The sequence below is a fragment of the Thunnus maccoyii genome, chromosome 9 (genome assembly GCF_910596095.1).
Source record: "Thunnus maccoyii chromosome 9, fThuMac1.1, whole genome shotgun sequence".
NCBI lineage: Eukaryota > Metazoa > Chordata > Actinopteri > Scombriformes > Scombridae > Thunnus > Thunnus maccoyii.
The window spans coordinates 15829838-15854501 of NC_056541.1; the positions used below are offsets into that span (position 1 = coordinate 15829838).

General features: G+C 39.7%; 1 protein-coding gene across 1 annotated transcript; it reads right to left on the reverse strand.

Annotated features, from left to right (window-relative positions):
- Window positions 1-463: 463 nt before the first annotated feature.
- Window positions 464-19713, reverse strand: smarcad1a (SWI/SNF-related, matrix-associated actin-dependent regulator of chromatin, subfamily a, containing DEAD/H box 1 a). Its single transcript, XM_042421308.1, has 23 exons — window positions 19247-19713; window positions 18369-18495; window positions 18146-18275; window positions 17552-17621; window positions 17052-17140; window positions 15215-15322; window positions 14664-14742; window positions 13843-14534; window positions 12511-12707; window positions 12117-12207; window positions 7294-7393; window positions 6596-6655; window positions 6104-6179; window positions 5810-5945; window positions 5472-5603; window positions 4999-5094; window positions 4684-4801; window positions 4478-4593; window positions 3637-3825; window positions 3410-3528; window positions 3002-3184; window positions 2393-2502; window positions 464-1818 (listed from the first exon to the last, which is right to left on the reverse strand). Exons 1-23 carry the CDS (start codon window positions 19359-19361, stop codon window positions 1757-1759), a joined length of 3195 nt encoding a protein of 1064 aa, XP_042277242.1. The 5' UTR covers window positions 19362-19713; the 3' UTR covers window positions 464-1756.
- Window positions 19714-24664: the final 4951 nt, after the last annotated feature.

Genomic DNA, 24664 nt, shown 5'->3' on the forward strand with positions numbered 1-24664 from the left:
TTGACTTCAAGTCACCAGATTCAAACATCATTACACTGACACTGCATAATTAGAATGTACATTTTCCAAGATTTTCAGATTTGCATGTTTACAGTTGTGTTTAAACTTTGACCATTTTTATTTATCGAAAGCTATTTTGATTATTCAATTTAATGAAATTTGAACCACTTTTGATGAGGATCCTTTTAGACTGCTGACACCAAAAATGGGAATTTTCCACTACCTATTTTATAAATGAAAACAAGTCTTAAATTTTCACCCAAATTCCATCCTAATTCAGTCAAAACCAATTCAAAATGTGTACCAAAAACCTTGTTGTTGACAAACCTAATCATAGAAAGACTTTCTGTTGGTGGTTTGACAGAAGATGAATACTATATAGTAATTCATACATTTAAAAAAAAAAAAAAAAATCTTATTGGCAGCCCCTCCTGTTGACCCGCTGAAGTCATGACCACACAAATATTTATTGAAATCTTTATTATTTAGTTCAAACTCGAACCTAAAAAAAACATACAAATTACTTAGTAAAAGCTTTTACAGCAACACGTGTACACTTACAAGACAATACGCAATCATACAGTGCATCAATGTAGCAGCTGCTTCCTCAAATCATCATTATCTTTGTGTCACCTGGCTTAAGATATTTTGAGGAATAAAAACAGCAAAAGAACCAATCATCTTATATTTTTGTACTTGAATACTGTTTTCCATACTATAAAACTGTAATGACTGTATGTTAAATGCATGGACCACACCCAAACAACCATGTCAATAGAAACCAATCAGGCTGCCTTTACTCATCAATTTCACAGATGGTAACAGAGTTAGACTTCAACTATGAAATCAGGATGAAACTCCACATGTTACACATATAGTGACAGTGAATACAATTTACCAAATACTTGGCTAACTTTTTGATGCAACCACAACTGTCAAAAAGTGTTCTGTATTGGTCGTAGAAGAAGAAATCAACATTTTCTGTAGAGTTGTCCTACCTGCTGCTCTTAAAAAATGTTGTTATGGATCATGGCAGCAAAAGAAGTTTGGGTGTAAACATTTTTTTTTTTGTTTGTTTTTTTAAGAGGAACAGGCAAGATGTTACACTGTCACATAAGAAAGATGGTAAAAATCTACTATACTCCTTACACCACCTCTGCAGGTATGCAAGCACAATTTCCATGCTAAATTTTAAGACTGAAATTAAACTTTTTCAGTCATTATCCTTACAAACATACAGTACCTTTATCTGATCATGAATAATATAAGACTGTGTTCACATGACATGGATATGTGAACTTAAATTATGATACTTTATTTCAGTCGTAATATCCAGGGTATCAAAAGTTCAATGCTGCCTTCCAACATATGCTGCATTACTGGTGGTTCGGTCTGAACTTCTAAAACACCATGTTCTGTTTACAGTTTGAGACCCTCGCATAACATGTGGAGTGCTGAATATATAAAAAGGCAAAATTTTTGCCTAGCCTATGTATACTGGTCTCTTGGTCAAAGTAAGAGCAAAACCTGTGTGCATGTAAAAATAGTGTTTTAGGCACAGCTACCATGCTACACATGAGATGAGATCTCAATATCAGATTTTTTTTTTTTTTTTCTCCATGGCAGCATATGGTTTTCAGTAATTTTCCAGTATAGACACTAATGTGTGTGTTCGATCAGAACACTCAAGTCTGCCCAGAATCACAAAAATGCCTTTAAAATGTATTTGTACAGTCAAGTTTCACGTGTTTGCGTATCACAGTCCCAGTGAGGCTCTGAGCAAAGATGCCATATCTTCAGGTATGTTCCCCTCACCACCTAAAGAACAAATGATGTTTTAATTGTTTTTTGCATTTGTAAATCAAAAGGTTATAGTAACCTGGTTCAAACACAGTATGCCAGCAAATATGGTTAATCAACTTGGTATGGCATACAATTGGTAACTCCCCTTAAGCTCTAGATCTATTTCCATTAGTGCTACACCAGTTCTTGGACACACCTGGAAGTTGCATGATGTCTTCTCTGATTCTTATTTTTCAGATATGTCTGTATTTTATTTACCAAATAATGTAATTCTGTTCGTCCCTATTGTAATAATACCATTGTTATTTCTGTATAGACGACATCTACTACATGCCTCTCCGTCCTGATGAGACATGAGAGAGGACTGAAGTTGAATGTGATTATCCTCTTTTTTTTACTAATAAACTTGATGTATTAATGATGTGGAACAATCTGCTACTGGTCAAGTCAGATTCATGCAGATTTTCACTGTGCCTTATCAAAAAAAAAAAAAAAAAGACGAATAAATTGACAGAAAAAATGCACTGCTGAGAGAGAACATGCACATGCAGTTGACAAGGTGTGTGTGTGTGTGTACATATTTCCTCACCCTGTTCAGCGGTGGTCATGTCCTGCTCCAGTTTGAGTTTCTTCTGGCCCAGCTGCAGTATGCAGTCCTCTATGCTGTCCTTACTGATCAGCTTTATCACTTGCACAGTCCTGACAAACACAATGAAGTACATTAGTCGTTGTGCTAATCACTTTTCTGAAGGGGGGCATTTTACCTGTGGAGATTCTGTCATTCCAATAATTACTTATTACTACTTTGTTCAGGGTTTTCTTTCTCCAAAATCAAAATATAGCTCAGTGTGTACACTGTAATGCTAAAAACCATGGCACTGATTTAAGGTACAACCCTGTGTATCCTATGTAATTCAAGTATTAATTTGTGCGTTTGTATTAGCGTGTCAGAATGCTCCGACATAATTTTTGGTGTAATAAGTAAGAATTGTATTTACAGGACCTCCTAATGTATGTCAGAATAGATTTAATCATCTACTTTTGAAATGTTTACAATGAGAGAAACTAGGGAATAAGATTTTGAATGAACATGCCACAAAGTTATTACTTCATACTCATTCCTCAAGTTGTCTTCTGTTCCACTTTTATTCTAAATTCGTAAAAATTTGCAGCCTTTCCTCGGATTCCATGATCTCACCTGGTCTGACCTACACGGTGACATCTGTCCTCAGCCTGTTTGTCATTGTAGGGATTGCAGTCAATGTCATGTAAGATCACAACATTAGCTGAGGTGAGGTTAATGCCGAGGCCGCCGGCACGTGTTGACAACAGGAACACAAATATGTCAGGGTCCGTGTTGAACTCATCGATCAACACAATCCTGCAGAACAAAGACATTTACACCGTTACTTGTGATACACTGTATGCTATGTTGATTAAAATGATTTCCAAATGCTGCTTAGATTGTCTCATTTTTGACGTGGCAATATTTCATTGTGAATTAACAGCTAGAGTAATTGAGATGCTAGACTCATTGATTCAGATTAGGACCATGTGCGATAGTTATGTTGCAAAATAAATCTATTATTTACAATACAACTCTGACCTGTCTGCTATGGGTGTGGATCCGTCCAGTCTAACGTAGCGATGCTTCAGATGTTTCAGCAGTACTTCCACAATGTCCAGCATCATGGTGAACTGACTGAATAAAACCACTCGGTTTCCCTGTAGGATGAGAGGAAAGTTAAGATACATGATCTAAACATCAATAGCATTCTTTATTTACCGATTCTTTATTTGTGCACAGGCACGGTTCTGCACATTCCTGGTTACCTGGTCCTTGAGTGAAGCCAGCAGCCCGGTGAGGTGATGGAACTTCCCGGAGTCGAGCAGAAGATTGGTTTCAAGCTGGTAGGAGCTGATGGAGGTGTATTGCTGACAGAGACGATGCAGCTCAAAGTCTGACATCACTTCCATGTCTTCCTGGATCAGAGCTGCGTCTGCGTCAAAGTGAGTTGGCTCCTGAGGAGGTTGGGAAAGAAAAATGAGAGTAAAGATTGGAGAAATACCCCAAAAACCTTACAAAAGGAGGGACACTAGTTTGGAGAATGAATCAAGAATTGATTACACCTACTGAAAATATAGTGTTCGCCCAAAGAAATCAAGACATGTATGAAAACATGAACAGATGCATAAAATGAAGAGAGACACTGTGAAGCCTTTAAAGTAATTTCAAATCAGTTGTCCAAAACTTTTCACAACCAACCCGCTCATTTTTAATGGTGCTTTTAAATGTATTTTAGATTAATTCTTTAGCAGAGTCCAACAAAATTGAATCATACAATTCATTGTTTGTTAGGTTTGATGAAATCCAAGGCAAACATGATGTTAAGTAATTTTTTTTTTATATTTCAGCACTAAAAGTAGTATTTCAGGACAGTTTGATGGATATTGTGATAATTGTAAACAGTGATAATTTGGGCCACATTAATAATGTCAAAATCCCTACCACAATCCAAATACTTTTAAAAAATATATACATGTAAAGCACTTTGAAACTGCCCTAAGTGTATAAATTGTGCTATTTAAATAAACTTGCTTTGCCTTAAGATGGCATTGACCAGCTAAGCCTTGCAGCAGAAAAAACAAAGAGCTAGTCAGGAGCAGAACTAACCTTGAGCATGAGTTTACTCATGGCTTTGAGCTTCTCTGTGGTGTAGTACTGTCTATGAAGCAGAGGGTGGTTGGCCATCTTCCTTAACTGCATCATCACATTACACAACTCACGCTCTGTGGGGAAAAAGTCAGCAAAGTAATGACTCACTGAATCACATTATTTCCACCAAAACTCGTGTTAGTTGTACAGTAAATGAGGCTTACTCTCGCCGTTGGTGGAGGCCTTGAGTTTTTTTAAGAGTTTCTGGTAGAGAACCTGCTGTTTCTCACTCATTGAGCAGAACTCGACCTTCTCTTCCTTGGCTGGCAGCTGCTTGAGGACCTGTAAAAAGGAAAAACGGGAAATTAGTTATTTACAATACTGACACGGGGTTTCAACTAATGATTATTCCTATTATGACAATTACTTAGCGAGAAAAACTTAATGAAATAAGTTACATGTGTTGCAGAAATTAAGTTAAGTGTTTTTAATGGAAACTCTGATTCTTTGGATTAAATTACATTTGAAGTTTAACATACCTCGCTCTTGACTCTTCGGAGTATAAAAGGCTTCATGATGAGTTTGGCCTGAGAAATGCGATCCCTCTCGAAACGGCTCTGCTCCTCGTGGGATTTCTGGCACATAACATAACATTCATTGTTACACATTTTGACTCAGATAGGCCAAAAAACAAAGAAGCATACAATTACTCTGGGATGTTTTTGTTCATTCTCTGTGTGAATACTGAAACATGACATTTCTGTTTATACACTTGTGAAACAAATCATTTCAATGTACTGAAGTAGAGGGCCAGGAGATACAATCAAAGTAAGAGGTCAAATGATAATCTCACAGCCGACTATTTTATGAAGTATCAGAACGTTTGTAATTGGGCTTGTATTTCTAGGTGGTGTTCATGCGGTTATTTGGTCCCATCAACCTTCCCAATGGCATAGTTACCATATGCCCACACAAACTGAGATAAAAAGATAAAACGCAGTTACACACTTACCATAGAAAACATTTTGGAGAGCTGTGTAGTAGAGTTGGAGAACATAGAAGGCATGATGAAGTTCAGGAGAGACATCAACTCTAAGAGGTTGTTCTGTAAGGGAGTTCCTGTCAGCAGCAAGCGATGCTCTGCCTAAAAGGAGAGAGAGAAAGTGACATCCTAAACTCTTATGTATGCCAGGTAAGAAGTCCAGTATAGCTGATGGCCACTGGGCAGAGCTGCAATACTTCTGAAATTCAAGGATAGAAAGGCAAAGTATTCTGAAGACAGATATGAAGATACCACAGAAATGAGGTGGTGTTGAAAGAAAATACATGGCAAAATATCGGTGAACTAACGTTAATAGCCATGAGGTGGCGGTAGCGCAGAGAGTTCATGTTCTTCAGCATGTGACCTTCATCAAACACAGCATACTTCAGACGCAGCTTACGGAAAAGGCTGCGGTCGCTGTCGTTTCCAATGGCCAAGTTATACCTGGAAAACAAGGAAAGAGGAACTTTCAGTCTGTGTGGACTTGTGAGTGAAAACTTGCTTCTGGACCTCCAGGGCTGTACACTCAAAAACCCTGGTATCAGTATACCCTTTGATCTATTAAAAAAAAAATGATACAGTGTGTGAGTGTGTTTGCTTACGTGGTCACAATGACATTGAACTCAACATCTTCATTGAGGATGTCGTGTTTGAGGTAGCGGCGGTCCTCTACAGAGCCTGTGTAGAACATATGAACACACACTTGTCTCAAAACTGTAAAAAAAAAAGATGTATCAATATCATCTAGGACTGCCCCCTGAAAGTCACTGAGCCGCTGCATCCGTCGATAAGCCAGAGTCGAGTTTTTTTTGGCCACATCATTATATACAGAGTAACACAGTGTGACAGCATGACCGACACTAACCTTTTACAGATTCTTATCTCTAAGTGAACTCAATAAATAACTGTGAAGGAAATGAGAGAGGTGAGGAAACGGAAGACAGTGCGATGCAGCGAAACTATTTCAGACCAACAGTATTGAAGACACGGCTCTGCATAAGTGTCCTCTCCAGCTATCTCTGTGCACACTTGATCACAGTGAACATCAAAAAGGTACCAAATCCCAATGTGAAAAGATGAATAAAAAGTCTTACCATAATAAACTAGAACTTTGAGGCTTGGACACCACAGCTTGAGCTCTCTGACCCAGTTATCTACAAGAAATAAAATGAAATCTGCATGAATCACAAATAAACAATTGATTTTTTGAAGTGCCAATTTTATAAAGACAATAAGATAAGCTCCAGGATGTGTAATAAACACAAACTTAAATGCTGCTATTTTTTGAAAATAGCAGCATTTAAAAAGCAGCTCATTTTGTGGCCATAGGGCACATGAATGTCAACCACTCTTAAAAGTTAAGGGTATTCAAAAGCATGTAATAAACTGCTTGAAATTTGGCCAAAAAAGTCTGTTTCTGGTACAGTGAATTTATGTTTTTCATAAAAACACACATAGACAGAGAGCTACTGAATGAACATATTTTTGGTAGGTAGTATCTATGGAAAATATATGTAATGAGATATACAGCAGAGAAACAAGATAGGTGGAACAACCTTTGTTGTCATGGAAACTACAGTGGGTGCATAATTACTTTTTTCTGCTCACATTTCTGCTTTGCTCTGTCATTAGCTTTTTCTAATTAATGTATGAACACAGCCTTACACAACATGTTACATTACTGTTGCTACTACATTCTGCAAAGCATCATTACCTAAGTCAGTGTTGTTCAGTCAGATTAATATTATGCAATGTAGCAAAGTTGAAAAGTGTGTGTTGTGGGGATCGTTACCCAGTGTAGAAGATGGCACAGTGATGAGGTGAGGACCATCTATTCCATTCTGGTACAACTGGGCCAGAAACGCTATAGCTTGGATTGTTTTTCCCAAACCCTGAGAGACAAGAGGAAAAGAAAGGGAGAGAAAGCGAGATGGAGAGACAGAGAGAGACTCGGTCAGTTATCAAACACGGACACAAAAGGATCAAGAGCGAGCCAGGTGGATGGACAAAAAAAAAATTGTAGATGTGCTTTTCAGATCACTCACCACCAGTATACACAGCAAAAATCCTGACAGGATTTCAACGATACTTCACCTTTACTAAACCACACACAAATAAAAAAGTTCTCACTTCTCTCACCATCTTGGAGCTAAAACAACAAATCTAACTCTCCGCTGCCTTTACTTTGTTCCCGTCTTCCCTGATGTTTCTGACTGTTTATTCACCTGCAGGGTGACTACACAATTACACAAAACACTCTTTGATACCGACTCTGTTGGTGCAAAGCATAAGAGTAAATCATTCCCTGGGAAATGGGAGGATGAGTAACAGGCAAAGCCCAGTGCCCTGAGATTTGTGATGCGACTGGCTGGCCTGCATTATCATCAAGGCAGAGCACCTCTTAAACCCCTGTACTTAGGAAACAGCCGTGGACAGCTGCAAAAGGGAGAGCTAACAATAAACCTCCCCAACAAACTGGTGTGCAACTGGAGAACAGATTTGCATCACTGTTGCAGAACCCTGGATTTCCATCTGATGACCTGGATAACCTCTCATCTGCACACAGCAAGGTAAGGACTGAGAGTAAATCAGAATGCAAAAGACTATAGGAAAAGCTAACGACTGGGCATCAAACTCGGATTGTGGGTGACTTTGCTGTAAAAGATGTAAGAAGCATGTGCAGTAAAAACACCAAAATACTGGTGGTTTCTGACATCGTGCATATCGTGGCTGCACATCCAACTGTAAAAAAACATCATAGTGCACATAGAGTTCAATGATGTTGTGAAACACCAGTTTGAAGTGATGAAATGAGACTTTAGTGATCTGTTTAACATCTGATCTGGTTATTAGCAATAATTCATAATTATCATAGATAATTATGAATTATGAAAATAAGATTAACCTTAATCAATAATTCTGGCACCAATTGTTGGAGCACAGTTGATTATTTGCAATAATTATTAATTATCAAAGATTTAGAATTAACTAATTACAACAATTAATAGAATTATTAATATGAACTAACAAATACGGGGCACCACCCGGAAACCGGGACCAATGACCAAACAAGGTAGTCCCATAAAAGGAGTTCACCTAGAATGTTAATATCTGAGAGATAAACATTCGAGGGTGAACAAAGAAGGGTTGAATTCGAGCTCTGACTCCTTCAATCAGCCACTTTTCACAATATGTTACGCACAATAATGACAGAACTTCTCTTTAAAGATAGTTGTTTATTAAACTTAGCAAAATTAACAAAGTTAACAAATGCTTCATTCAATAAACAACTATTCTAAAATCTAATTCTACCAAACAAAACACAAACAGCTATGTACAGGGTTGAGCACATGCAGGGGAATGCATCTGTGTGTGTAAGTGGGTGTATGTGCCAAGATGGCGACTTGGCCTGACGTGATGACGTCGTCGGTCAGCGACGCAGACGTGACTATGGGAGAAAGTCACGTCACGCAAGAACCGAATGGCGGAAGTATGGCGGTGTCGCGCCTTCTGGTAGTCGGCGTCTTGCACTCACCCAATGCCGTGAAAAACACACGTGTCTGATGGCGGATAAGGAAAGATAGAGCAATGCTGGATCTAACGTTATCGGACCATCAGATGTGTAAAAAGATGTCAGTGCGTGTATCTGTGTGCGCGTGCGTGTGTGTGTTAGTCGCAAGAGAGGGAGAAGAAGGAAAGAAAGTGATCGTGAGGGGAAGAGAAGCGGTTCCTTTGTCCACAGACAGCGTGCGTACGGACGGCAGTCTGTGACGCACGTTGTCTAATCGACAAAGCAACTTACTTCCTTACTCACGGTGGCACAAACACAGCAGTAGTCTCGAGCGGGACAAACACAAAACAGTCTAGCGTGGTGAACACAACTAAACAGGCAGCAAACTTAAAATACTCCTCAGAGTAAACAGAGAAAAATGGACTCGGCGGTCCGTCAACAACACAACAAAACAATAGCAATAAAGCTAAAAAGCTAAATGCTAAACAACCACAACTGATGCTGAAAAGAACACACAACTAACACTGCCTCTGCCCAGACTTGTGCCTTTTACTTGGTCGCTTCAGAAAGCGAGCAGGGTGTGTGTGTAGTCCGTCTTTCTGTCCGGCCCTGTCCTTGGCTCGGATGCAGACGGTGGCCGTTCTCGCATAGTCGGCGAAAATCACGGCAGCTGGCTCTCAGCAGCGTGGCGGAGAGAACAGCAGAGGCGACTTGGTGAAGACAAGCGCGGCAGAAAAGTTCCACGTCTTCCTGAAGAAACACTGTTTCTTCCTTCTCGAGGGAATTTGGAGACGCTGGTTGCAGCAGCGGTCTCTCTCGGATCCAGGAATGTGTTCGGGTGAACATGGGTGAAGTCTCGTCTTGTCCGGCGAGGGGAAAGACTTCGATGAGGGGAAAACATGTGCGTGGGGTACCCCCTTTAGTCAAGCTGACTCACAGAGGAACAGAAGTTACCCCTAGCTCAGCGACATGGGAAAGGCGTGTGCTTCAGGGCACGTTCAGTTTTTAAAGGGCGGTGATGTCATGGCTGCGTCATCAGGACGCTCCGCTGTGCAGGAGCATCTCCGCCAATGAGACTGTACGTTGACTGTTCCCTGCTGAGGTGTGAAAATCGCAAAGCATCCTTGGAAATGGAGTTTGCAATGGATTCACATTGTCTGTAAGCAGCATTTTGGCGCTATTCCTTTGTCTCGGGGGAAACAAAGGAAAACGCACCTCGTGATCAGGCCTCACAGGTTATATATAGGCCTTCTCTGTGTGACCTCGTGGTTTGAGGCCCAACAACAGTCAGCACTTTGAATGCTTAAGTGTTTATCAGTGGCCCTCTACCGCCAGTCAGAGGAGGAGTTGAGAGATTCAGCAGATTGTTGGCACTGAACACGTGGCTCTCAACTGTATGTACGGTCCATTCAGTGGACTCTATTGACAATTCGACTTTTTCTGGGATCGCAGACATCTTTTGAAGGCAGATGGACCTTGCCTTAACAAGTCAGGAGTAAAATTGTTCACCTCTAACCTATTTTACTTCCTGCGTCAACCATCTGTTAACTCTGCCAAGAACAATAGACAAGAGGAATCAAGACTGGAGGAAGACATAACAGCGCAGAAGAAACCTTGAAAGAGAGCCGCCTTGGCCCCTGCCTGAAGAGAGCGTTAAACATGAGAGTTATCAGAGCCCAGGGGAGTTGTTCACTGACCAGATGAAAGAGCTGGTCACTGCTGGGACCAAAATTACACCCAGCCCTACTCCCATTTTTTCTCCCCTAAACCCTTGTCAGCGTCCACATCCACCAGTTTTGAAACAGCAGCGACGCCCTACACCTCCCTCCATCCACAACTGCATCAGAATCATTCTCTGTCTCCACAGCCTGATAATAGCACAGCACGTCCAGCTATCTGTGTACAAAACACAGCAAGCTCTAACTGATATCTGCTGGGTCCAGGCTGCAAAGCAAATGGCACTCATGAATATTCCCAGTGAAAGCCGGAGCCCAATGTGCCGGTAGCTTCCCCAATCCCTATCTTGATGGGTAATAGAAAAAGAACTGTAAACCTGCTAACGAAAGAGGAAGCACTCAACCAGTTCTGCAAAATTATCACATTTAGCATCCACTTCTCGTCAACCACAGCCTGTTGCAAAAAAATTGAGCAGATAATGCTTTTAACACACTCAATCTAGCTTTATTAAATGTCAGGTCTTTTGCAGGAAAAACATTCTTAATCAATGATTTTATTGTCGAGCACAATCTTGATTTTAGGTTTTTACTGAAACTTGGTTAGACCAAGATAACAGTGCCGCTGTTCTCTTTGAGTCATCCCCTCCCAACTTCAGTTTCATGAGTGAAGCTAGAGTGCGTAAGAAATGACGTGGAGTTGCCATTTTGTTTAACGATTCCCTCCAACGCAACCACATATCTTATGGAAATTTTGCTTCTTTTGAATATGTGGCTCTTCAGCTGATATCCTCCTCTCGAGCTATGTTCCTAAATATCTACAGGCCACCTAAATACTGTGAAAACCTTCTTTGATGACTTTGCTGAACTGCTGTCTATAATCTGTATTGACTTTGACTGTGTAATTATTGTTGGTAATTTGAACATCCACGTTGACAACCCCCAGGACAGAGGGACTAAAGAACTGTGTAGCGTTCTTGACATTTATAGACTGACTCAGAGTGTGACGGAGCCCACACACATACAACAAGGGGCACACTCTGGATTTAATCATCTCCAAGGGTCTGAACATTTCTAAGGTTGTGGTGACTGATGTTGCTCTCTCTGATCATCCCTGCTATCTCAGACATGTTCAAACAGAGGTGATCACAAAACAGTATATTACTAAAAACACGCTCTCAGCTTTTAAATGACTGTTTTTAAATTGTATTTAAATTTTCTTTTTTGTGTTTCTTTTGCTTTTAATATTTTATGTAAAGCACCTTGAATTGCCTTGTTGCTGAAATGTGCTATATAAAGAAACTTGCCTTGCCACAGCAACACTCATTAACTAGTGGCTCAAACAAGCTGTTTTTGACTTTGGGCTCATGGACAGAACATCATAAATGTTGGTACTGTCTCTACCAACTGGTCCTAGTTTGGTTGCCTTACCATTTCATCAGCCAGGATACCACTCAGGTTGTGTTCATGCAGAAGAAGCAGCCACTTGAGACCAATCATTTGATAAGGTTTCAGCTGAAATCTGAAAGATGAGAAATAACAAACTGAGAACAAGAATCAGACAGTTCATTATTTTATAAATCTGCTGGTTAACAACTACTTAGCCCAAAGCTTTGAAATCTGCAATTATTTCCAATCCATCATCAAAAGCTCACTGAGATAATGTGACTCAACAGCAACTATTTAAAATCTGGTATAACCTTATTATAACATTTGACCGTGATGCTATAAGAAATACAATACATACATACATAAAATACAACTTGTCTTATCTTTTATGGACTATTCATTAATTACAGTATATGTATATGTGCATTTCACTCACTGGCTGTTGAGAACACTGGGCTGTTTTGTGGCCGCTGTGCCCTTTTCCATCATCATGGTGACCTGTTTGACCATTTTTGAAGAAATGGTCTCACATTTTGACATGAGCCCCAGGACAACCTTCCGCTCTTTGAGGACGACTCTGCAGCCCAGCAATAAGTCCTCTGACAGTCCATAATCCTTATTAAAGGCATCGACCTGAAGAGGAGAGAGCAAAATGTCACATAATATGTTAAGCATCTATAAATTACCCTTGAACCACTCACACACAATCTGTAAATATCTACTCTGATAAATCATTAGATGACCTGTCAGTGGAAAGGAACTGAACGGTTACATTACAACGATCTACGAGTCAGTATAAGGCAATGCTGATAATAGGCCAATCTTTAACTTCAGGTTAATACAAGTTGTTAATGTTTACGCCTAGAAAACAGATTTATAGTGTTGGTCCAAAGAATTTAAGAGTGTAACACTAAAAAACACAGCTACAAGAGGACAAGCATGCAGAAAAAAGACCCAAATCATGAGTAAACAGTACACACATCACAGAATAATTTAAATTGTGCCACAACATTAGCTGCATGTTCTACCTGCCAAGGCCACCTGTGTCTCCGCTTCACTGATACAGTTAAACAGGCCTGTATAAGTTATTCTGCACTCTTCTTATGAAAACAATTTTTATCTGTATGATGTGACACTGTGTGAGATGTTTCACTTCGGGACAACAGTGATACTGCTGCATTAGTAAATGTAATACAGATCTCAGGAATATTTACTTATTTCAGAAAAGTATATGTTTCTGTGGAATGTCTTTTCCCGTTTTTAACCTGTATGTTGATGTTTTTGTATCTACAAGAACGCAGTGGCCAGATAGGCTGCTACATGTGATTGCATTTAAAGTGTGACTTCAAATATTTTTACGCTTAAGCTTGACCTTTTAAACCAAACACACATGATAAAAAGGGGCAAACACTACCACATGACATCCTGTGATGATTAATCCGTTAATCCTAACCCATTCAAATTAATATTGACTGTACGATGACAACGTTATGAATGTATAAATGGACTGATGTTTGGAAAATAAAACAGCTGCTGTTGAAAATGTTAAGACCATGCAGTGAAATATGGTCAGGTGGTGAAGAGTTCTGCTATTCAGCAGATCGTAAGGAATGTCTTGTCTCTAAAAACAGACACGGACGTGCTCAATAAGTGAATAAGGTGTGAATGAAATGAAAGTCGTTTACCAGGTGTTCGACTATGATTGACTGTAGCTCTTTGTTTTTAAAACTTCCCCCCATAAAGGAACCACACAGACATGTTCTCTCACCAGGCTTTGCCATTTATCAAAGGGTCTCAGTTCCACAATCTTCTGGGCTTTTTTAACAGAGCACCCAGCAATCAGTGACAGCTCATCTATTGACGCCTCCTGGAAGAAACTGAGGATCTCTTTCTTCATTTCCGTCATGCCACCTGTAGAGTCCAGCTCATCATCCGAGTCCTCAAACTCACTGCTAACCGTGTCCTCTTCATAGTCATTTTCCCCCTCAGAACTGACGTGTTCATCTGAAGCACGTGCTTTCCTCTTTCTCTCTGCTGCCTCCTTCTTGGCTATACTCGTCCCACTGGCAAATCTGGACATCATCTGGGCAGCAGAGGAGGTGGAGGAGGAGGACGGCTTCTGGGATGAAGAGGTAGTCGTTTTCTTCAAAGAGGATGAAGACACTGAATCAGAACTTTTTTTAAGCCATGAAGACAGAGTGGAAGTGCTACTTTTGTTTTTGGACCCGTCGCTTTCTTCTGAGTCTGTGTCTTCACTGTCCTTTGTAGCATCCGTACTGTCCCCATCCGTTTCACTGACGTTTCTATGGTCTTTGGAATGCTTACGATCTCTCTTGTTTTTACTGTCTCCATGATTTTTATGGCGCTTCGACTTTCTGTGGTCCCCGTCTGAGTTGTCTTTGCTCTTTGATTTGCTGGATTTCTTCTCCTCTGACTCAGGTGAGCTGAAGCTAGTATTATCTGTCAGAAGAAAAGAAAAAAAAGGACAGCCAGAATCAGTATAAGAAGATGAAACTGTACATGAAAAGAACACATATATATATATACATGAGAGAAAAGATGGTCAGATACAGATGGTTGTGTTCAGACCTGGATCTGAGAACATTTGAAGAACCTGAAGAGCATCCTCGACATTCCAGTCATGTTCCTGCAGCACCATCCGCAGCTCCTGTACCAAGACAGACATCAGCAAGGTTCAGATCTAACACACAAGATCCACTGTCTCCTGAAACAGCCTGAAAAAAATCAGCCTACAAGATTGTTTGTTTGTTTTTTCCTCATATGGAATAGATAGGAGAGTAGATGATAGACAAGTGTTCTGCTTTGCTAAGGCATCATTGGACAAATACGTGGCTTAGTCAATCACTCTCGAATTGAATGTTTCTAAACAAGTTTAATATGATAAGTAGACTTAATTGCTAGTGTGCAAGGTAAAACAGAGCAGTTGGGTTTGTGTATCATCATGTTATACTGTATCCTGTGACATCACAACCTCGTAGGCTCAGCCACACACGGAGAATACAGTCGTCATGTTATTTACAGTAAATACAGTCTGAGTGGGTAGAAACAGTTTTGAGTCAAAAACTAATCTCAAGAGGAAAAGGAACAGGGACATTAAGAGTGTCTGTGGGTGTCGTCACCTCCTTGTCCTGGTCAGGAAACTTCTTCTGCAGTCTTCTAACCATGGCCTCCTGCTTCTCCCAGCTTGGTTCTTTACCTTCATCCTCTTCTTCATCAGAATTTGTTTTCTTTAGAAGAAAGATAAATGCAAAGCTGAGAAAGACTCCTTAACATTTAAATTCAATAAAAACCTACTGAACTGTGGATTTTGCAGTTAAACCTCTAAAACCTACATAGACAAAGAAGCCCCTGGATGTAGTTTTATATTTTTGCCAATTCTGAGCTTATTCTTCCAGTGAGTATCAAGTGTTGTACATAATATGAATCAGGGGTACCTGCCCTTTCCTTCTGGTGCAGTGTAAAGCCACTATCATGCATTATCTTTGTCTGAGCATACCATATTTGACAAAACAAAGCCCAGTCAAAAAACTTGTTTTGTTGAATAACTCCATTGTCAACCAGGGAATTTTTGTTTTTTTGACATGAAAAGTTGTATTTAGGTGTTTTGGAGCTCCATGTGAAGTTTGGTTCAAATCCAACTTTTCCTCAGTGAGTTATAGCCATTTATTTACGTCCTGGATATTGTTTAGTACACAATGTGACAAAATATACATTTTGGTGCTGTCTTCATATTTTGGTCAATATCCCCTCTGACAGTAAATATTAAAATGTTATATATCATTGGAAAATAGATAACCTAAGCTGCTGATATATGGAAGACAGCAGACATTTACTTTTTGCGCAATGAGTGCACACAGTGACTCGAGTGAAGCCAGTGAAGTCTGCAAGCTTGTTCCTGTATCACGTGACTGCATGCACCATAAATTGGCACCATTCAAAGTGCCTTGGGAAGCTGAGAATCTCTCAGCAAAAAAAGCTTGTTGATATAAATATAAACGGTTCCAAAGTTATTCAATGTTTTGTAGAACATGGTCTAGCATAGTGTTGACATTATGCTCGGTTATAGGGGGTTAAGGGAAAGCCAAAATAGTTGTGTTTTTTTCATCATCACACTGCACTGGGGATGGGTTTCAATCCATATTGAATCCCGTTCACAGTCATCAAAATACTCGCTTTCATTAAGGCTAGTAAATCTTTCAAGGTGCAGACACATAAACATTTTCATCAGCCTCATAGCTCTGAATCAGGACCTCCAGTATTTGGAGTAAGTCGCTCCTGAAGCACAGTAGGCTGCAGCTGTTAATTGAATGTGACAGATACATTTAATTAACATTTCAGTGGCTACAGGTTCAGGTATTAGCGACAGGTTATGAACATTAATTAGGCTGTCACTTAAAACCATAGTGTTTCTGCCTTCTCAGCCAATAAGAGGTGATAAAGCATCTTTGAGTAGTAGCTATTTTATCCTTAAGTTTCTTAGAAATGTTGGCAGGTAAATCTAATAAAATTCAACAAAAGATTCTGAAGGATTCAGATTCAAAAAGTGGATTCAAATGCCATAAAACACCATAAAAAACCTCGTCTCTACTCTCAACACAAAAACAATCTCATCATCCTTATGAGGAATTTCCACTTAATCCATTGTGCAAGTGCAAAAATAGATTGTGTTTTTATCATCTTCCCTTTTTTTTTTTTTTCTTTCTGCACTTTTTCCAACTGCTTTTTGGGCATAAAGAAGCAGTCAAAGCCCTCAAAAAAAAACAGGTTTACTGTTTTCATGTGTGAGTGTAAAACCTACAATCAACATGTCAAAATACTGTAAAAGATGTATCACAGCAATAGAAATACATAAAATGGCTTTAATTGTAAATAAAATAAAAATGGCAGAATCTTGAAAATATGAACATGTTCTGGCAATTTAATTTTAAAACACAATGGTAGTATTAGTAATCTCACCACTGATGGTCTCCTCTTCTTGCTGGGTTGAATCTCACCGCTGTCCTGAGAGCTGCTGGATCCATCCGGCTTTCTCTTTCTGCCTTTGTCTGAGGTTGAGGTGAAACAGTCAGTGTTTTCAAAAACAGCCAGCTGACTGAGAAAAGTGATTTTTTTTGTCTTTCGCATGGCACTGCATGTTTACTGACGCTGACACTGTTTAGCATATTTGGGAATTATTTAAATGTCTATTATTTACTTTTCTCATCTCAGTGTACACCAGGTTCATTGAGTCAGTGTTTATTCTTGCAAATTTTGGATTTGTTTTATAAATTTTTCGATAGATCATATATACAAATCTCTTATTTTCAGCCTTAAAAATCTGACTTTTTTTCTCTTTTCTCCACAACTAACTAAGCATTTTTCACACTTGAATACACCACAGAAAAGCATGTATCTGTTGTTCATGTGGAACTGAGCAGAGAGTGAATATATGTGTTAATGAAAAACTGTTTTTTTACCTTCTTTATCACCAAACTTCATCAGGCATGCAGCTACAGCCCCTTCCAATGTGCTTGTGCTTCCAATGACCTGTAAACAGAACAGAACACGGATGAATAGTGACAAAATACCTCAATATCAATCTGGCGACAAAATTGTAGGGATGACTATTGGTGCTTTAACAAAATATTTACACAATGAGATTTGTGATAAATAATCACCAGTAATGTGGATATAAAGACTAAGTGGGTAAAGGCAAGTAATAGAACAGCTAGAACAGTCTGGTAAGTTCAGAAAATTACACCACTGTAATGCAGCCTTTAAAACCAGGAAAAGACAATTATACCATATCACAATATCTAAAATCTAACATGATATCTAGTCTCATGTCACGATATCGATATATTGCCCAGCCCTAGTTGGATCAATTTAATATTTTATCCTTATAAGACATTTAGTTATCATTAAATCAGTCAGACCGTTCCAGATATTTCTGACAGGAAATAACACTGCAATAAGAAAAATAAATATAAAAGTACACTGATAAGCCTTAATACAGATCCCGCCAGATATTGCTAGGGTCAAACTAAGTTCTGTGGTCCGTCTCAACTCACCTCCATTAGCTCCTTCCTCTTCAGCTGAGGAAACATCTCTAGTAGTCTGTTCGTTTTTTCCTCCAGATCGTTGTCCTCATCGTCTGTATGATCTGTTACCACATTTTTAGATGATTTCGCTACAGGGTCCCTACAGAAGACATACAACAGATCAGTACATCAGTATGAATCAGCATGAATGTGAAAAAAGGTTTCAAATGTTGTCATTTTAGATGACACTTACATGGATTTCCTTGTTGATGATATTTTGGTTTTTGGCTCATCCTCCTCTAAATCAACCGTAATGACTTCCTCAAAAACCACTCCTCGGGCATGGGACTTTGGTGGACCTTTGACCGTTTTCATCTGAGCTGGAAAGCAAAGTGGGAAAAAAAGACGTTAGCAGATGCAATCACAGCTATCAGATAGAACAGCTACAAGAGTAAAACCTGAGAATAGTCATGTCTTTACATAATTTTTGTTTTACATTCTTTCACATTTAATTAAAACTACTCCATTATTTTCGTAGACATCCACCTAACCTCCTCCAAAAGACCCCTGAATGTATAAATTAAATATGGTGGCTTTGTAAAGGACCAAACACAATTTTATCAGACTCACAACTGCAGTAGGCTTAGACATCATGTATTAATTGCTAGATTGTGTGATGTCTCTGAACTGGGGCAACTTGGACGACAGCTGGGTGACATATTAAGATGTGGGAACTCATCATATCCTTGTTACATACCTTTAGTGTAGAGTAGTCAGTGTATTTTTACTCTTAAAGGATGCAGAGCTATGTGACAATAGTCATTTCTAAAACCCCTTCACATTATTGATACCAAGACACTGCCTTCAAAGTACTAAGATTTTTTTTATTTTGTCAGTATTGCCCTGCTACATCACAAGCACACAATCTGACTATGCTAATAATTAAACTACAACAGTGTGTACATCGAAAACTATGATGGTTCAGGCTCCCTTGGCATCTAGCATGTAGGAAATACAGTCAGTCTGGCCTACAGCATGAAAAAAGCAAGTTACTTAACGACTGATAAAGATGGCATGCCTGACACATCTGGCTACCAGCGTTGTAAGCTAGCTTTAACATCTGCTAGTTACCTGGCTTGTTCTCCTTCTCAGACTCGGGACTTTTGGACCCGCTCTCCTGGTCTTTGTCCGTTGTCGTCGCTGCCTTCTTATCGAAACGAAAACGGTCTAAATTGAACAGACTCATTTTAACAGTGTATCTCTCGTGGCTGACAGCGGCTCCCCCTTTGTCTCTTTTTCTAGTGAGCAGTTGTTTCCCTGCACAGTAGCATGAAGCACAACGTCCCCGTTAGCCAATGTGACAACCCAGCTAACTAGCGTCGAATGTTAGCATAGCACTCAGGGGCAGCGATGTTTTTAGGCTGTGTCACCGCTCCGTTTTCAATCGTAATGGTTCATAATGGATCAATCGATGACAACCTGATTTAGCAACGCAAAGCGGTTGTTTAATCCCGAGCCCGATTAAGATTGTAGCCTGTCTACAGCCGGTTTCCCGCGAACTCCCGGCCCTGGAGCGTGCTAGTGCTGGCTCCGCTCATTGGCCAGAGGAAGAGGTGGGCGGGAACTTACAAGCGTGTCAAGATAGTTCACTGTCATTCACTTCCGTTTCTGCCGAAATTCAGTTTGACAGGCTGAATCGGTAACAACAATCAAATGTATTGGTTTAATCTACTTTCCCCCGAGATCCCCTATCATGCACTCAGCGTAATGTATAAGGTGTTATGGTCTCACGACGTTACAGTACGGTAGGTGGTGTTTTCCAAGAGTAGGAAAAGGAATAGGAGGTGAACTATCTTGACAGTCGGACCAACATTGCTTATGAAACCGGTGATGTGGTGATGTAAGGAAATCCATCTGGCTAAAGATAGCTTGTAGGACATTATTAACGTGTGATATAACCACATACTTTATATGAATGGATTATTCACTGTATGCCTGCATTGTTCTCCAAGAAAAATCCCTTCCTCGAAGTGTAGGGCCTGTTGTTGGCATGGTGATGTCAAAATGGCTGTAACCACGCCCACAGTGGTCTCCATTCAACCGCAAATATATTTAATTATAGTCTAAACAAATTACAATGCATTGTTGTATAAACACAATTTATGACAACCTGTATCATGTTCAGAAATGGCATATGCAGTATTCAGACTGCAGAACAAATCTATAAACATAAAACCACTGGTTTAATAAGTGCTTTCCACCTTCCAGAGAGAGGAATGCAGGGTAAACAGTAAATACAGTAGAATCTTCATTACTTTCCAAGATCATGGATGTAGGCCTACATACTATTATAAGAACAATTTTGGCTCACAGTCTGGGGACAAAAGTTAATGTGTTCTGGGTGTGTCTCAGGAGGCTAAAGAAAATGGAATTTGAACAGCCTAATGTTGTTATCTTCATCCATTGGTTTCATTCTGTGTGAAATGCATTAAAATGTAATTTTTTTTATTATTATTATTTGTAAGGGACCATACACAGTGTTACCATTCGATGTACTGTATCCTGTATCAGAGTTAGTTTACAGCTAATCTTCATCTGCAGACCCATCAGCAGGTCACAATTTAAACATATAACAGCACAATAACAAAACAGTACGAAACAAAAAACACACAGGACACATAATACAAAGTTACACACAGTAGCATATCACACACACACACAATGTCAACTAGAAATGACAAATGTATGCTTGATAAATTAAAAGCAAGATTATTTAAATATCTGCCGGCACCATTGTCTTTCAATAAGACCTTTTTTTTTTTACAGCAGATGTGTTGACTTGCCATAACAGGGAAATCAGAGGTCTAACTAATAGCATTGATGATAGCTCTGTGGGTGTATGAGTGGCCCATGGTCATGAGCCAGCATGCACAGGTGAGGGCCCTGTATAGCACACCTGAATGGAGTGCAGCCATAGTTTGACAAGTCAGGTTGTCTGCTGTGAGAAACCATTGTATTTTACTTTTTAGACCGCATGTTTTTTAATCCAAGGAAACCCTCCAGGTCTGCATCAAAGCTGATTAATTCCCCCTTCTTGTTGATTTACTTAAATTCACCTGTGTCTCTGCATTGTCCACTAGATGCCACACTTACATGAGAAACTCGCCATCTTCTGGGTGAGTCAAAGAGACTGTCATACATGTACTGATCAAAGGGGGCAGCAGATACACATTCTCTGAGCTGGGATAAGGTAGGTGGTGAATACTACTCCTTTGTGATTCCTTGACTCCTTCTTATGTATGTGAGTGTGTGTTTGCTTTTGATGATGACAGTTGATTGAGGACAAATACAAATTTTACTGATATGAACAACTATAATTATACACTGTGTCTGAGATCATATACAATTCCCTTGATAACAGGCATTGTCTTATGTAGCTGTATCTTGTACTGGCCCTCTGTGTCTCATAGCAAGGTACAGTCTTCTTCATTAGATAAAAAGTTGATCAGGGTAGAGCAGACCCTACAGCGAGATAGAAAAAGCCCCATTTCATACTTAAAGATAAGTTTATTGATTTTGTTTCCTTATTAAAAAAAATTCTAAAAGTGTAAAACATTCACACATTAACTCACTAGGTTGTCTTGGTTCTCAGGTTGTCTGGCTTTAGGAGAGAGTTGTGCATGTTTAGCAACAGATATTAGTCCATCAAAGATGATAAAGAATATAAAATGTCATAATGAATAGGACTGTGTAACACAGAATTGTATCAGTGTGACAGTTTTAATTGTCGGTTGTCGCAGATTTATAATAGTGTGTTACTTCCCTTAGTAGCCACTACAATCATTGTAGTAGCTCTTCTCTTCATTTGCTCTTGATGGTCAAAGTCAATGGCAGACCCCCCCTCCTTCCCTGCTACACACACACACGCACGCGCACACACACACACACACGCACACACATATTCACCCACAGCTTGATTGCATCGAACACTCTACTCTGCAGAATCACTGTCATTTCACAAGTTTCCAAAAATTGTAAATACAACCTAATTATCTTTTGTGTTTTGGTAGATGATTGGAACATAATTTTATTTTGAAACTAATTCAACCTTGTACCGTGAATGATAGATATACAAAATCAAGCGGAAATACAAAAACTTAACTTCTAATATCTATTCCTCTGGAATAACAAACATAAGTCAATTCAAATTAACCAACACAGTGCCTTAAAACATAAAATATATTATGGTATATATCACATTCATTGTGTGAGCCCTTGATGTTGTCCTGGCCTTCTTTTCACAGATGTGTATACACTTTAACCACTTTAACTTTAACCTACACCTTCAGATTTCACTCAGATACAGTGAATGTATTATGATGATTAGGTTGGGTCCTCTCATCAGAACACCACAGCGCCATCCTGCCGCCTTACTGTCGCCCCCGCCATCGTCATGGAGACCATGTAAGTTATAGGATTGCGTGTGTGTATGTGTGTGTGTGTTTGTGTGCTACCCATGGCACAATGGGCAGACTGACACAGAGTCTGATAGGGGTGATGACCCCTCACAGCGGGATGCTCAAACTGTGGCTCCTTGCCTTCTCCTGTCCTCCTGGTCAAGGTTTTTGTGTGTGTGTGTGTGTGTGTGTGTGTCTGTGTCTGTGTGTGTCTTACATCTGCATTAGGATAGACATTTGTTTGTTTTGTCAGGGTTTATGTAGGTGTTTATATGTATATGGAATGGACACACACACACACCCACACACACAGACAAGTAGGCGCATATATGCAACAATACAGAAATATAAATCACCAGGCTGTCCCAATGCAGGAGCAAGTCATTAATGCACACACACACACACACACACACACACACACACACACACACACACACACACACACACACACACACACACACACACACACACAAACATACTGTGATAGTATCAAGAAAAATAAATTAGTACTGTGAATGTTTTAATGAATGTTTTTGCTGGAGGCCATAACTGAGATAAAAGCCAGGAAACATTCATACCGCAAAAGCACACGCACACGCACACACACACACAAGCACTGACAAACACAGGTCCGGTGGCTCTGAGTTGAATGTGCATACCGTATGTGTGTGTACTTCTCAAACTGCACATGCACATACTGTACATGCATGCATGTAACGTGTGCACTGTTTGCATCTGTCTAACGTATGTGTTAATTTTGTGTGTGTCTAAGCTTCATATATTTAATGCATGTGTATGTGCACGCATTGCATTTGTGTCTGCATATGTGTGTATTTTTAAGGTTGACCCAACCATGGTGTCCCAGCGGACTCGTCACAAAGTCTGTCACCACCCAGTCACCATGGCGCCCAACTTGGCCGAGACCCGACGGCGGCAGGGAGCACCTTGTCACCGTGGTAACACGTCTGGGATGTAACCCCCCTTTCCAACAAATACACAGACACATACACACACCACCCCACTCTCCGAGGAACACGTTTCATGTTAAAAATTATTGTAACCATTGACTCTGACTGAGTCTGAGAGACACTGACAACAGAGACACAGAAGTTCACTGTATGACAAATAAATAACTTATATCAGTTTATGACTCATTTCAAACCAGTTTGGTAGCTCCAGTGGCAGATCCATTTATGCCAAATGTATCATATTTCACAACAGTGGCCCAGGGACATGTAACTGGTTTGTGCACATGCAGTCTATTTGCCTAGGATAGATGCATCCTGATATTTGGTGCCAATATGCAACCTGTACTGATGCCAATACAACCAGTGCTGTTGAGCCCATCTATTATGACTACAACGAATGCAATAGTCATAAGAAGTTCAAACTTTGAAAAACTGGCAGCTGCTCCCATCATTATCGTTCTTAGATTACTTATATATTGTCTTATAATGACAGTACGCTGGTTTATTGAGCTGAAACCTCAGTATCATAGTATAGTATATAGTAGAATAATAGGGGTCCTTAGCATAGGCCTTCTCATTACATGCTGTGGAGAAATACCACTTTGAACAAATGAACAAATGACAACAATGTGCACACACCACACAGAATAATGATAGCGAATGTGAAAGAGATGTGCAGTCTATCCATTGTCCCATACCCCTCTCTGTGACACTTCTATATTCTCTCATTTTTGGCATCATTACAACATTAAACATACCCTAAACACAGTTATTATCCTTCAAAATATATTTGCTAACGTTTCAGTATAATACAGCATCGATGAGCATCAGGGGTACTGGAGAGTCCTTGAGAGTCCTGGATGTCTAGCAGATTCAATGGTCTGTAGTAGACAGACAGGAAACAAGGAGAAAGAAACAGGGGCATGAATTGCAACACAGATCCCAGGCTGGAATCGAACTGTGGATGTTGTGGTCATGTGGTATGAAACTTAACCTGATCTCAGACCAAAGACAATTTCACAGGGATTAAAGTAACATATTATTATTATTATTATTATTCCAGAGCAGGAGTGCGGTGTGCCACCAACTGTTGCCCCTACAGCAGATCGTGTTTATATTTTGAT